This window comes from Oryctolagus cuniculus, chromosome 2, assembly GCF_964237555.1.
Source record: "Oryctolagus cuniculus chromosome 2, mOryCun1.1, whole genome shotgun sequence".
NCBI classification, from domain to species: Eukaryota; Metazoa; Chordata; class Mammalia; order Lagomorpha; family Leporidae; genus Oryctolagus; species Oryctolagus cuniculus.
In genome coordinates, this window is record NC_091433.1 from 138,826,298 (window position 1) to 138,842,380 (window position 16,083).

At 39.8% G+C, this 16,083-nt stretch overlaps 1 protein-coding gene across 8 annotated transcripts in view; it reads left to right on the forward strand.

Annotated features, from left to right (window-relative positions):
• Positions 1 to 16,083, forward strand: part of VPS54 (VPS54 subunit of GARP complex) — a 127,270-nt gene that overhangs the window by 43,233 nt on the left and 67,954 nt on the right. For all 8 annotated transcript variants that reach the window (XR_011386619.1, XR_007916240.2, XM_008254347.4 and 5 more), the window contains exons 7-9: positions 4,125 to 4,510; positions 12,559 to 12,685; positions 13,665 to 13,772. Coding sequence is in view for 6 of the 8 variants with exons in the window: in XM_008254347.4 (XP_008252569.1) it covers positions 4,125 to 4,510; positions 12,559 to 12,685; positions 13,665 to 13,772 (621 nt within the window). In the remaining 2 variants the exon portion in view is untranslated. The remainder of the gene's footprint in view (positions 1 to 4,124; positions 4,511 to 12,558; positions 12,686 to 13,664; positions 13,773 to 16,083) is intronic.

The following is a 16,083-nucleotide window of genomic DNA, read 5'->3' on the forward strand; positions in this document are numbered from 1 at the left end:
TATGGACACAGTCTAACACCCATATTGTTTTTTCACATTCTAAATATAGGCTGGGTAGAATAATACCTTAAGAAAAGAAAAACAGGGACTGGTGCTGTGGCGGAGTGAGTGAAGCCGCTACCTGTGGTGCTGGTATCCGATAAGGATGCCAATTTGAGTCCTGTCTGCTCTACTTCCGATCCAGCTCTTTGCTATGGCCTGGGAAAGCTAGAAGATGGCCTATATCCTTGGGCCTCTCCACCTTTGTGGGAGACCTGTAAGAAGCTCCTGGCTCCGGGCTTCAGATTGGCCCAGTTCCTGCTGTTGTGGCTTTTGAGGAGCGAACTATAGATAGAAACTTCTCTCTCTCTGCCTCTGCATCTCTGTATTTCTGCCTTTAAAATAAATAAATAAATAAATAAATAAATAAATCTTTAAAAGAAAGAAAAAGAAAAGCAACAAAGGCCCTTTAAAAAAATCTTGGAAATCTGTACACTTTTAGGAATACTTTATTTTTTCCCCCCCAGAAACCTTTAATTTAAAAAGTGCAAACTTCATGTATTTCATACTTACAACTTCAGGAGCATGGTGATTCGCTCCACCTTACCCACCCTCCCACCCATTCTCCCACCCACTTTCCCACCCCTCTTTTTAGGAATGCTTTAAAAATTATTTCCTTTGTATCATTTTAATGGGAAATGACTGATGGAAAGATTATGCCTTTGAGGAGATCAATGAAATATTGATGAAATTCAGATGAAATGCTTTCTCCTGCTTAAATATTTAAAATGACTAAAGTAATGGAAAATTTTTTAGATTTGTGAGATGTGGACTCAGATTTGCTAATTTACATTCTGATTTTTTCTGCTGTATTCCTAGAATAGGAATAGGAAACAGGATTCTAGGAGAGCCCCTTTACATGCCCATTATGATGGACAGCAACTGTTTTGTCTTTTTAGCTTTATGAGGGAAAATACTATGATCAAAATTAAAGAAATTTGTATCCTATTATAGTGCTACCCAAAGTGCTGGTCTGTGGTGAGATAAGGAGTTTGCACTGAAATGCAAGTCATTATACTGCTTCCTACAATAAGAAAGTCTTTCTGGAAAAAAAAAAAAATTGCAGTATGCTTAAAGTTGATTTACTTCTGGCAAAGAGCTTTATTTTATCATGGTCCTGTTAAATAATTCACAAATTTATGGCAGCATATAAACCATATTCCAGATATCACTGTCCTAAAGAAGTTAGCCATTCTTCATCACTATTTTAGGGAGTTCATTTTAGTTTGCAGTCCACCCTAGTATATTCATGCCCATGTTGGATTTTAAGGGATTTATGAACAGCCATATTGAAGATGAAAAGGGCGTAAACCTCAGAGATTTAAACTATAGAAAAATTTCTTATTACTCTAATTAGAGAGAGTGAGATATAGTTTGAAGATTTATGTATTTACATGAAAAAACAAAGTTACAGACAGAGAGGGGTCTTCCATCCTCTGTTTCATTCCCCAAATGGCAGCAAAGGCCAGAGCTAGGCCAATTTGAAGCCAGTAGCCAGGAGCTTCCTGTGGGTCTCCTATGTGGGTGAGTGGCCCAAGGACTTGGGCCATCTTATACTGCTTCCGCAGGTCATCAGCAGGGAGTTGGATCCGAAGTGGAGCAGCTGGGACTTGAACCGGTGTCCATGTGGGGTTCCGGTACCGCAGGTGGATGCTCAAACTATGCCACAGTGCCGGCCCTACCTATTAGATATTATAACAGATTATTAAGTAAGCATTAATGAATATATCAGGTATATTGTATGGTTCTTATAAAACTGATTGATGGCCAAATAATCTATTCTAACCTTAAGAGTCCTACTTGTTGACAGTTCTTAGATTCTTTTTTTTATTTTTTTATTTTTTATTTATTTATTTTTTTTATTTTTGACAGGCAGAGTGGACAGTGAGAGAGAGAGAGACAGAGAGAGAAAGGTCTTCCTTTGCCGTTGGTTCACCCTCCAATGGCCGCCGCTGCAGCCGGCGCACCGCGCTGATCCGATGGCAGGAGCCAGGATCCAGGTGCTTTTCCTGGTCTCCCATGGGGTGCAGGGCCCAAGCACCTGGGCCATCCTCCACTGCACTCCCTGGCCACAGCAGAGAGCTGGCCTGGAAGAGGGGCAACCGGGACAGAATCCGGCGCCCCAACCGGGACTAGAACCCGGTGTGCCAGCGCCGCAAGGTGGAGGATTAGCCTATTGAGCCACGGCGCCGGCCCAGATTCTTTTTTTTAAGGATTTATTTATTTATTTGAAAGGCACAAATACAGGAAGAGAAGGAGAGAGTGAGAGCAAGCGAGCAAGAGCACGCTCTTCCATTTGCTGGTTCATTCCTCAAATTGCTGTAACAGCCAGGGCAGTGCCAGGCTGAAACCAGGAGCCAGGAGCTTATGGGTTGCCCATGTGGGTTCAGGGGCCCAAGTATTTGGGTCATCTTTCAGTGCTTTCCCAGGAGCATTAGCAAAGAGCTTGATTGGAAATGGAGCAGCTGGGACTTGAACCATATGGGAGGCTGCTACTGCAGGTGGAAGTTTAACTTTGTACCCACAGCACTGACCTCTCCTTAATTTTTTTTTTTTGAAGATTAATTTATTTGAAAGTCAGAGTTACACAGAGAGAAGAGAAGAGGAGAGGCAGAGAGAGACAGAGAGAGAGAGAGACAGAGAGAGAGAGAGAGAGATGTCTTCCATCCGTTGGTTCATTCCCCAGATGGCTGCAATGGCCGGAGCTGTGCCGATCTGAAGCCAGCAGCCAGGAGCTTCTTCTGGGTCTCCCATGCGGATACAGAGGCCCAAGGACTTGGGCCATCTTACACTGCTTTCCCGGGCCATAGCAGAGAGCTGGATTGGAAGTGGAGCAGCCAGGGCGTGAACCGGCACCCATGTGGGTTGCAAGCACTGCTGGTGGCGGCTTTAACCGCTACGCCACAGCGCTAGCCTATCTCTTTAATTCTTGAACACTGAATTCTCCTGAGGTATTCAGAGATAAACCTGAAGTCTGAATCACAGGTTAAAAAATCTAAGGCTTTGTGTGTTTGGTGGAGCAGTTAAGCATCTTGGGTTGCTCACATTTATTTTCAGAGTACCTGGGTTTGTGTCCCTGCTCCATTTCACAGGCAGAAGCTTTACCTACTACGCAACAACACCGACCCCATATTCAGTTTTATAATTGATTGACCTGGATTCACATTTTAGTTTTGCTACTTCTAACCACATGATATTATTCAAACTATTTAATGTCTGAGTTTCCTCATGTGTAAAATGAGAATAGTAATAATTTCTTTTCAAGACTATTAAAATTAGATAAATTGGGTGCTTATAGAATACCTGGACCTAGGCACAGGTGTTTGGCCTAGTGGTTAAAATGCCCATATTCCACATCAGAGGCCCTGGGTTTGATTCCCAGGTATAGCTTCTGATGCCAGCTTCCTGCTAATATAGACCCTAGGAAGCAGCAATGATGACTCAAGCAGTAGGTTCTTGCTGCTCATGTGGGAGATCTGGATTGAGTTTGAGGCTTTGGCCCTGGCCCAATCCTGGGTATTGTGGGTATTTGGGGAATGAACCAGCAGATGAGAGATTTCTCTCTTTTTCTCCCTCTCTGTTCCTCTCAATTAATTAATTAAAAGAAAAATATAAGAACCTTGTGGCTAGGACATAGAAGGAAGAGACCAATAAATGCAAACTACAGTCATCTCTTTATGAGATAAGTGATATGTGGTTTTGATGGCAGCTAAGATCATTCTCTTTCAGATCTTCAACTTCTGTAACTAGAACTACAATCTGAGATGCCTTTGGGGTACTCTCAACCTTTAGAAGCTAGTTGGTGTTTGGAGGAGAGTAAAGGAAGGAGCAGAGGAAAAATACTGACTGATCACATTCTACTCTTTTGTCATAGATGTATTAGTCTTTGGGCTACCTCTTTCATTTGCCTTCCACTTTCTTGTGCTCAATTCTAAGTATCCCATAATTCAACAATTCACAAACTGGATTTAAAATATTTATAGAATTCTTTTGTCATTTTTATTCTTAGAAAGTGTTTGAATAGTCAAGGGAAGCATATTTAATAATATTGCATGTGGTTTTTTTTTTTTTTCCTTCTGTTTTAGCTGAGCCATTATCTGGATATTGTGGAAGTAAATATTGCTCACCAGATCTCTCTACGTTCAGAAGCATTTTTTCATGCAATGACCTCTCAACATGAATTGCAGGACTACCTCAAGAAAACTTCCCAGGCTGTAAAAATGCTTCGAGATAAAATTGCACAAATTGATAAAGTTATGTGTGAAGGATCACTACACATTTTAAGACTGGCACTTACTAGAAATAATTGTGTTAAAGTGTTCAATAAACTGAAGTTAATGGCTACTGTTCATCAGACTCAGCCTACAGTGCAGGTGTTATTATCTACTTCAGAATTTGTTGGAGCATTGGACTTAATAGCAACAACACAAGAGGTTCTACAGCAGGAACTTCAGGGCATTCACAGTTTCCGGTATGTCATTTAAGTAAACCTTTAGAAATAATGTTAGAAATTCCTGAAGAGTAAATTTTAGCATATCATGTTAAAAGCATGAATGTATTCAAGGTTAAATTTTCCATGTTGGTCTGCTGATGATTAATGTTTTCATTCTGATATTTAAATATTAGCAAAACAAAGAAAAATCATAAAATAATATTTAGAGTTGGAGAAGGAAAATTAAAAAAAAATTTTTTTTTTTTTTTTTTGCGGCCGGTGCACCGCGCTGATCCGATGGCAGGAGCCAGGTGCTTATCCTGGTATCCCGTGGGGTGCAGGGCCCAAGCACTTGGGCCATCCTCCACTGCACTCCTGGGCCACAGCAGAGAGCTGGCCTGGAAGAGGGGCAACCGGGACAGAATCCGGTGCCCTGACCGGGACTAGAACCCAGTGTGCCGGTGCCGCAAGGTGGAGGATTAGCCTAGTGAGCCGCGGCGCCGGCCGGTGAAAATTAAAATTTTAAGTAGATTAAATAAATGTAAAGCCAATCACAATTTAGAAAATGTGGTCTTTTTTTTTTTTTTTTTTACAGATTTATTTATTTCAAAGGCAGAGTTACAGTGAGGCAGAGGCAGAGAGGCAGGAAAAGAGAGAGGGAAGGAGGGAGAGAGTGAGGAAGAGGGAGAGAGAGGGAGAGATTGATCTTCTATCTGCTGGTTTACCCTCCAAATGGCCACAATGGCTGGAGCTGGTCTGATCTAGCCAGGAGCTTCCTCCGAGTCTCCCATGTGGGTTGCAGGGGCCTAAGGACTTGGGCCATCTTCTATTGCTTTTTCAGGCCATAGCAGAGAGCTTGATTGGAAGTGGAGCAGCCAGGACTCGGACTGGTGCCCATATGGGATGATGGCACTGCAGGTGGTGGCTTTACCCACTACACCACAGCGCCAACCCTGAAAATAATGTTTTGAAAGTGTTGAAATTATGTTGTGTCAAGATGGTAGATCAAGGTGGAAAAGGGAATACCAGTATATTTAAATTTATTTTAAAAGTTTTTAAAATGAGTTTTAAGTTGAATAATTATTAAGTTCATTTTTGATTTGTGGTCTGTTCATAACTCAATTTCTCTTGAGCTCTTATTTTCAAATACCTATAAGTTAGAATTTTATATGTTTTTTTTAACTTTTATTTAATGAATATAAATTTCCAAAGTACAGCTTATGGATTACAATGGCTTCCCCCCCATAACGTCCCTCCCACCTGCAACCCTCCCCTTTCCCACTCCCTCTCCCCTTCCATTCACATCAAGATTCATTTTCGATTCTCTTTATATACAGAAGATCAGTTTAGCATACATTAAGTAAAAATTTCAACAGTTTGCTCCCACACAGAAACATAAAGTGAAAAATACTGTTTGAGTACTAGTTATAGCATTAAATCACAATGTACAGCACACTAAGGACAGAGGTCCTACATGAGGAGTAAGTGCACAGTGACTCCTATTGTTGACTTAACAAATTGACACTCTTGTTTATGGCATCAGTAATCACCCTAGGCTCTTGTCATGAGCTGCCGAGGCTATGGAAGCCTTTTGAGTTTGCCAACTCCGATCTTATTTAGACAAGGCCATGGTCAAAGTGGAAGTTCTCTCCTCCCTTCAGAGAAAGGTACCTCCTTCTTTGATGACCCGTTCTTTCCACTGGGATCTCACTTGCGGAGATTTTTCATTTAGGTTTTTTTTTTTTTCCCCAGAATTTTATATGTTTTAAGTGAGATTATATCAAAGAGTTTGTTTATAGACCACTTGCAAATCATTAAGATTCCATTAAGCAGTCTTGCTGTGTTCTTGTAGAAGTTCCTGTCAGTGGGAACCCTTATTCAAACCTTGCAATACTAACTACAAAGAAATTTATAAATTTTTTTTTTTTTATTTTTTGACAGGCAGAGTTAGAGAGAGAAAGGTCTTCCTTCCGTTGGTTCACCCCCAAAATGGCCGCTGTGGCCGTCGGAAGCCAGGAGCCAGGTGCTTCTTCCTGGTCTCTCATGTGGGTGCAGGGCCCAAGCACTTAGGCCATCCTCCGCTGCTTTCCAGGGCCACAGCAGAGAGCTGGACTGGAAGAGGAGCAACCGGGACAGAATCCGGTGCCCTGACTGGGACTAGAACCCGGGGTGCTGGCGCCACAAGTGGAAGATTAGCCAAGTGAGCCACGGCGCCGGCCCAAAGAAATTTTTAAAAAAAGATTTATTTTACTTATTTGAAAGTCAAAGTGATAGAAGCATAGAGAGAAAGAGATCGTCTATCTGTAGGTTCACTTCCCGGATAGCTTAACTGCTGGAGCTGGGCCAGGCTGAAACCAGGAACCAGGAATGCCATCTGTGTCTCCTGTGTAGGTAGCAGGGTACTTGGACCATCATCTGCTGCTCTACCAGGCACAATAGCAGGAAGCTGGGTTGGAAGGCAAGCAGCCAGGACTTGAATAGTCACTCTGATATGGGATACCAGCATTGAGCGGCTTACCTGCTGTGCTGTAACACCAGACTCTACACACTTATAGAAAATGTAGTCTTTAACTTACTTTTTCTTTAAGAGGTTACTTCAAAATAAATTTCTTATAATCAAAACATAAATTATTATTGACTAAGGCTATGCAATTGGAATATTTTTTAGAAAGCATTTTTTAATTTGTACCAAATTTAAGTAAGTGTTTGATTTAATCATTCACTTGTGAAATGGCAGTTGAGTGCTTACCATGCAGCCACCAGGTAGAGTACTGGGAATATAGTCATAAACAAGCAGATTCTCTCTGCTGTACGTTTCTACAGTTTATTTTGCAGGGAGAGGGATAGGCAAATCACCAGGCGGTTAAAATACAGTACAATATGATGATGAATATGCAGGTTACTATAACTTCAGGAGAGGAACCTAATCCAGGCTGGAAGGTTACAGAAAAAGTTGTTTTTAATTATTTTTATTTGACCGGTAGAGTTATAGACAGAGAGACAGAGAGAGGTCTTCCTTCCGTTGGTTCACTCCCCAAATGGCCGCCATGGCCGCACTGTGCCGATCCGAAGCCAGGAGCCAGGTGCTTCTTCCTGGTCTCCCATGCAGGTGCAGGCGCCCAAGGACTTGGGTCATCCTCCACTGCCTTCCTGGGCCACAGCAGAGAGCTGGACTGGAAGAGGAGCAGCTAGGACTAGAACCCAGCGCCCATATGGGATGCCAGTGCGCAGGCGGATGATTAACCAAGTGAAGATCTATTGAAAGCTCTTGTACCATTTTTCTATAAAAATATACCTGTATATAAAATTTAATAATCAATTTTGGATAATTTGTGATTTTTTGAAGTCTAGTTTGGCTACTCTAGTATGGAAGCCAAGATAACTAAATTATTTTTTTTAATTTCACTTCCATTCAAAATTTAAAATATCTCCCCTATTTGAGTCTATGTGTGGTATGTATTTTTTAATAAACAATACTAATGTTGTCATATTTTACAGAAATGGGCAGCTGCAAAGACAGGAGTTATTTTTTTTTTTTTCACTTACTGTATGAGTTTTGATGAATATTGAAGCCAACATCCTCTGAATCATATTGGAGTTGAGAAACAGAATTAAAGGTTGAATGCTTGCTTGCTCTAAACCTGATGTAATTTTTACTTCCAAAGTTCATATAATTTATCTTATATTTATCTTATTTTATTTGACTTCAATTTATACTTACTAACATTGATGAAATTATGGTTATTCAAAGCTGTCTAGAAAAAATTTTTTCTTTCCAGTAGTTGTTGGGATATTTCTTCCCAATAATTGTTGATTTATTGATTTTATTTAAATAAATATTTATTTTCAGAATGAAAATTTTATAATGTATTTGTTCTGAGCTAAAGCAAGAGCTTCCCCTTCTTACCAACTTCATTTTTTCTGAGGGGAGTGTCTTAACTTAAAGGTTAAAACATTCTTCACTGCAAAATGTACATGATTTTTTTCTTTTTTAGATTTTATTTATTCATTTGAGAGGTAGAGTTACAGAGACAGAGACAGACAGAAAGGTTTTCCACCTGTTGGTTTGTTATCTGAATGGCTGCAACAGCTGTATTGGGCCCATCCGAAGGCAGGAGCCAGGAGCTTCCTTCAGGTCTACCACGTGGGTGCAGGGGCCCAAGGACTTGGGCCATCTTCCATTGCTTTCCAAGGCCACAGCAGAGTGCTGGATAGGAAGAAGAGCAACGAGGACTTGAACCGGTGCCCATATGGGATGCCAGTGCCATAGGCAGATGCTTTGTTCACTATGCCACAGCACCATCCTCCCATATGTGAATTTTAGAAAGACTTATATATTACATATTATATATCTGATTGCTTACAATCTGCTCAAATATCTTTCCACTTTTTTTTTTTACAATTTACATGTGTAAAGAATGTTTATTCTTCATATAAAATATTTTTGTAAAACTGCCTATCAAATGTGTCAGTTTCTTTATAGTTATAGCTATATAAAAGAAGTTGGATGTTAGAACTTGAGTTTTTGACTGCTGATAAATACTTGCATGTGTAAGTAATTTTCAGGAGTAAAAGTACTCTAAAAGAAACTTTTCCCAATCAAGAAAAATATTGCCACATGCTTGAAATGCTTTAAGATTGGCATGCTGTAACCTTTTTAGTTTGGTTTTTGTTTTAAATTTCTGTCAAATCCTACCTGATGATTTGCTATCTTTTTTTTTTCAATCTTTCCTTTGGCTATAAGATTGTTAAATATTAATGTTAATTACTTTCTTGCATATTTTCACAGATATTTTAGGTCATTTATTTGGAAACATATGAATTAGTTTTCTACCTTTTATGTTTTTGTCTGGTCAATCAAGATAATGTGTGTAATAGGTCTTTTGTTTACTATATTTTCCTTAGTTTATTAAAATGATTATGCTCTCCTAGTAAGGGACAAGAAATATTCTACCTGAATTTCAACTGCTTTTTTGTTTCAGATCAGACCAAAATTTAGTCATTTTTGTGGGGCATATTATACAAAGTATAGAGTCTTACTTAAAAAATCTTATTCTGAGGGATGGCCTAGCAATTAAGACATTATATGGGATGCCTATATTAGTGTCTGGGTTCAAGTACTGGCTCCATCCTCCATTCCAGCTCAAGTAGTTGGGTCCCTACCACCCATGTGTGAGTCCTGTATTGATTTTCTGGCTCTTGGCTTTGGCTCTGCCCAGCTCTGGCTGTTGTGGTACCTTGAGGAGAGAATGAATGATTGGAGGGGAGCTCTCTCTCTTTGTCCTGTTTGCTTGTCTCTTTCTATCTCTGGCTTTCTTTCTCTGTTTCTCTGCCTATCAAATAAATTTTTAAAAAGTTTAAGAAATTTTGCAGTAGACCAAGCAAAGATTCTACTAAATTAAAATTTTTTAAAGATTTACTCATTTATTTGAAAGGCAAAGTTTTAGAGAGAGAGAGAAAGAGGGATCTTCCATCCACTGGTTCACTCCCCAAATGGCTGCTATGGCTGGAGCTGGGTCAGTCTGAAGCCAGGAGATTCTTCCGGGTCTCCTTTGTGGGTGCAGGGGCCCAAGAACTTGGACCACCTTCTGCTGCTTTCTTTCTGATACAGCAGGGAGCTGTATCAGAAGTGGAGCAGCTGGGACTTGAACCAGTGCCTGAATTGGATGCTGGCATTGCAGGCAGAGGCTTTGGGCTCAACAGTTTTATTTTCTATTCTTAGGGGTAAATTGTATCAAGTTGCAAATCCATGCATACAAAGTAGAATTATTTTAAGTAGACTTAAAACATAGTAATTTAACTCTTCCACTAAGCTGAGGTCTATCTTAAGGAAAAAGAACAAATCCTGCATTGTAGTATAATTGTTCCTCCTAATCCACAGGTCCAGTTCCTTTGGTTTCAGGTAACTGCCTTTGATCTCACTTCAGTTGTCTTAGATAAAACATTAGCACATTGTATATACTTTTTTCCACCTTGCTGATTTTCACTTTTTATTATAATATGAACTTTGTACCATATTCTACAACATGCACTCTCTCTTCATTTTTTAAAGAAGATTTATTTAGGCCGGCGCCATGGCTACTAGGTTAATCCTCCACCTGTGGTGCCGGGATCCCATATGGGCGCTGGGTTCTAGTCCTGGCTGCTCCTTTTCCAGTCTAGCTCTCTGCTGTGGCCCAGGAAGGCAGTGGAGGATGGCCCAAGTCCTTGGGCGCCTGCACCTGCATGGGAGACCAGGAAGAAGCACCTGGCTCCTGGCTTCAGCTCGGCACAGCGCCGGCTGTAGCAGCCATTTGGGGAGTGAACCATCAGAAGGAAGACCTTTCTCTCTGTCTGTGTCTCTCTCACTGTCTAACTCTGTCAAATAAAAAAAAGAGATTTATTTATTTATTTGAAAGGCAGAGTTACACAGAGAACCAAGAGGTAGAGACAGAGAGTTCTTCCATTCGCTGGTTCACTCCCCAGTTGCTTGCAATGGCTGGAGCCACACGGATCTGAAACCAGGAGCCAGGAGCTTCTTCCAAGTCTCCATGTGGGTGCAGGGGCCCAAGGACTTGGGCCATCTTCTACTGCTTTTCCAGGTCATAGCAGAGAGAGGAAGGAGGGTAGTAGAGGGAGGGAAAGAGACAGAGATCTTCCACCTGCTGTTTCACTCCCCAAATGACTTTAGTATCTGAGTCTGGGAGCCTAGAACTCCATCTGGGTTTCCTATTTGGGTGGTAGGGGCCCAAGCACTTCGGCTGTCATCCACTGTTGGCAAGGAGCTGAATCAGGAGTAGAGTAGCCATGATTTGAACCAGTGTTTTGATGTGGGATGCTGGTGTTGCAAACAGTGGCTTAACCTTCTGTCATGCCAGCCCCAATGCATATGTATAAAAATCAAATGGTTTTAACTAATTTTCAGAAATTGTACCATATTTTGTCTTTCTAATAAAAATAGTTGCCAACATTAAATGTGTATTTTCAATGTACATATATTTTTAAATATTTGCTTTATTTTTTTTTTAAGATTTATTTATTTATTTGAAAGAGTTACACAGAGAAGAGGCAGAGAGAGGGAAAGAGATCTTTCATCTGCTGGTTCACTCCCCAGTTGGCCGCTGATCTGAAGCCAGGAGCCAGGAGCTTCTTCCCGGTCTCCCACATGGGTGTAGGGGCCCAAGGACTTGGGCCATCTTCTGCTGATTTCCCAGGCCATAGCAGAGAGCTGAATCAGAAGTGGAGCAGCCGGGACTCGAACCACCACCCATGTGGGATGCTGGCATTGCAGGCGGTAGCTTTACCCGCTACCCCACAGCACTGGCCTCTGTACATATATTTTTAAAATGTTTATTATTTAAATATATAAAAATTAATGTCAGGTGTTTTGAAATTGCCTCCAAAGATACAACATTAAAAAACAATTGTTCTCTGATAACTAAACTGGTATTCCATTGGTGTACTTCACTTTCGTTTTGAATTACTTTGGACTAAAGAGGATATCTAGGTTTCTTTAGCCCATACATTTTTATGAACTTATTCCACTGAGTGGCAAACATCCCTTGTATAATGAGGATACTTTGTCTTTATGTTTTCATTCTTATGTTCTAATGACTTATAGTCTTGTGTTTAATGACCTGAGAGATGTTGCTAGGTAACTCAAACTGATGATTACAGATATTTTTAATTGAGGCGATCTGTACTTGTGGATATGTGTTCATATATTTATTTGTGCCCAGAATAGGGCACAAAATAGATACTTGTATTTTTTGAGTAAATAAATGTCTGGGGAGCAGTTAATGATGAAAGGACTTAAAATATCTGAATTTTTTTTTACCTGAAAAGCAGTCATAAAATTTACCAAGTAACCATATTTTAGAACACGTGAAAGTATTTGGAGGTTAAAAATATAAAAATAGAATTCAGAATATGATGTGAAATTATTGTAGTTATTTTGGTTTGTTAGAGGACTTCATTTTACTAAAACATTATGTTATTATGTAAGTACTGCCAGCTAGAAAAATGTTAGCCTACTAATTGCCCTGAACATGGAGTAAATTTGTGGTTTTTAATGAAATATATATAACATTTTTCTCTTCCTTTTACAGGCATTTGGGATCACAGCTCTGTGAACTAGAGAAACTGATAGATAAAATGATGATTGCAGAATTTTCTACTTATTCTCACAGTGACTTAAATAGACCACTGGAAGATGACTGTCAAGTTTTAGAAGAGGTATGTATTTTGAATCTTGGAAGGAAATTGATGTCATTGCTTAGTGTTAATTCTTATCAGCTGCAGTTTAGAACGCATTCTTGGGTTATATGAACAAAATTATCTTAAATTTTTTTTTTAAAAAAGATTTATTTATTTGAAAGTTACATAGAGAGAAGGAGAGAGGGAGGGAGGGAGGGAGGAAGGGAGGGAGAGGTCTTCTATCTGCTGGTTCACTCCCCAATAGGGAGGGAGGGAGGGAGGGAGGGAGGGAGGGAGGAGGTCTTCTGTCTGCTGGTTCACTCCTCAATTGGCCGCAATTGGCCGCAGCCAGAGCTGTGCCTGCAGCTGGTTTTCGAACCGACACCCATATGGGATGCTGGCACTTCAGGTCATGGTATTAACCTGCTATGCCACAGTGCTGGCCCCTTAAATTTCAAGATCTGTCAGACCTAGGGAATTTTTCACTACCTATGTGACTTTTAACAGTCGCCATAGTTGTTCACTATACTGTGAAATCAGAGAATAAAATGATATTATAAATTACTTAAAATTCAGAGTTAAAATGAGGTTTTCATAGCTTACAAAGGAGATACACGTGTTAGCTGTTAATTTCCCAGTGAGAGTCCAGGTCCTCTTTCCATTTAGATCACAGATTTAGATCACAGAGCTCATGGAATAGTTTTTGGCCATCAGGGGTGGAGAAAGATATTTTCTATTTGTGGAAAGTAGACCAAAAAAAAAAAAATACTCCTCAATCGTTTTGCCTCCAAACCAGTTTAATTTGCTCCACTGTGATGGAATGAGATATATCTGTTTCAGGAAACTGACTTCAAAAATTCGATGATGAGATTGCTGTTGGAGGGGTTTATTTCAGGCTTCTAGAAAATATTCTGTTGAGATCTAAGGATCAAACAAAGCACTTAATGGTACATATTTCTACCTTTGAGATTATTTGGTGTTTAAAATGTGAAATTACCTACTCTTTTTATTTTAATAGGAAAGACTAGTGTCTCTTGTATTTGGACTGTTAAAACAAAGGAAACTTAATTTTTTAGAAATCTATGGTGAAGAAATGATTATTACAGCAAAAAATATCATTAAACAGGTAATATACATTTTTATTTGATGTATACTCTAGAATCTTTTGTGAAATTTAGGTTAACCTAGTGATAATTTGTGCAGATGCAGAATGCAGTATAACACATACTCATTTATTTGAAAATTGAAAATACAGAGAAATAGAAAAAATAAAAACAACCCTAAAAGCCAAAATGATCACGTTAAGAATGTTTCTGTGACTAGATTGTAACTTTTTTTAATTGTTGCTGTCATATGTACATGATTTTGAACAGATATTTTAATTAGAATCACAATAAGCATTTTCTAATATTATATAAGCTTTCAGAAACATAATTTTTATTAGTTATATAAAATTTGTTGAACATTATGTTGGATAAACCTATTTAACCTTTCTTCTATGTTGAATATTTTGGTTGTTTTCAATTTGATATTGTAAATAACTAATGTTACTTTTTGTTCCTTAATTTGTTTTTTGTATTTCAGACTTTTTTAAAGATTAATTCCCACAACTAAAATTATTGGTCAGAGATGAAAAGTCTTTTAAGTTGTTTAATACATAAAACTGAATTACTGTCTGAAAAGATTTTTTCTATTCATACTCCATCAGTAGTTACCTTAATCTCTAAGAAACTATAAATATAAACTAAAATATGTGGGTTTTTTGTTTTTGTTTTTTGTATTTTAGTTTTGTCCAATCTATGTTATGTTTTTTTTTTACTCAGATAAATCTTGTGCACTAAAGTTCAGGCTTTCCACATATGAAAGGTATTAATTTAATTGTAAATGAACTTATTAGGCCAAATTGATTGTTATGATTAAGTCGAATGTACATAGGAGTTTCTTTTTTAAAGATTTATTTATTTATTTTAAAGGCAGAGTGACAGAGATAGAGGGAGAGAAGGAGAGACTGAGAGAGCTCTTCAATCCTCCTGTTCACTCCCTGATTTGCCAGAACAGTCAGGTCAGGGCCAAGCGGAAGCCAGGAGCTTGGAACTCCATCTGGGTCTTCCATGTGTGTACCAGGGACCCAAGCACTTTGGCAATCTTTTGGTGCTTTCCCAGGCATGTTAGCAGGGAACTGGTTTGGAAGTGGAGCCATCAAGACTCGACCCAGTGCTCATGTGTCATGCGAGTGTGGCATAGCCAGCAGCCCCTGTATGTGAGTTCTTTTTTTTTTTATTTTTTTTTATTTTTTGACAGGCTGAGTTAGACAGTGAGAGAGAGAGAGAGAGAGAGACACAGAGAAAGGTCTTCCTTTGTCCGTTGGTTCACCCCCCAAGTGGCCGCTACGGCCAGCACGTTGCAGTCAGCATACTGTACTGATCCAAAGCCAGGAGCCAGGTGCTTCCTCCTGGTCTCCCATGTGGGTGCAGGGCCCAAGGACCTTGGCCATCCTCTAATGCACTCCCGGGCCACAGCAGAGCTGGACTGGAAGAGGGGCAACTGGGACAGTATTCGGTGCTGTGACCGGGACTAGAACCCGGTGTGCCGGCGCCGCAGGTGGAGGATTAGCCTAGTGAGCCACGGTGCCGGCCTGTGTGTGAGTTCTTAATGTTTAAATAAAACAGCAACAAATTTGTACTCACCCTCATTTTTATTTCTCTCAAACACTGATTAAAACACTAAACACTTTTTTTTTTTTTTTTTTTTTTTTTTTTTTTTTTTTTTAGTATTGGTACAACCTCTTTGAAAAATTGTTGGTGATATCCACTGATGCTAAATGTGAACACAATATGACCTAACATTTCTATTCCTAGGTATTCACTCAGCAGAAATGCATACTGGCCGGCGCCACAGCTCACTAGGCTAATCCTCCACCTTGCGGCGCTGGCACACCGGGGTCTAGTCCCGGTTGGGGCGCCGGATTCTGTCCCGTTTGCCCTCCTTCCAGGCCAGCTCTCTGCTGTGGCCAGGGAGTGCAGTGGAGGATGGCCCAAGTCCTTGGGCCCTGCACCCCATGGGAGACCAGGATAAGTACCTGGCTCCTGCCATCGGATCAGCGCGGTGCGCCGGCCACGGCAGCCATTGGAGGGTGAACCAACGGCAAAGGAAGACCTTCCTCTCTGTCTCTCTCTCTCACTGTCCACTCTGCCTGTCAAAAAAAAAAAAAAAAAAAGAAAAGAAAAAAAAGAAATGCATACTAAGTTCACCAGAACACAGTACAAGAATATTTATGGCAGCACTGTTTGTAATAAAAAACTGAAAACAACCTAAATTCCATCATCACTAGAAAGGTTAAATAGAGTTGTGGTATATTTATATGATGGAATGTTATACAGCAAGGAGAATGAATAAATCATTCAGAACTACATAAATATTTCCAATATCAGATATAA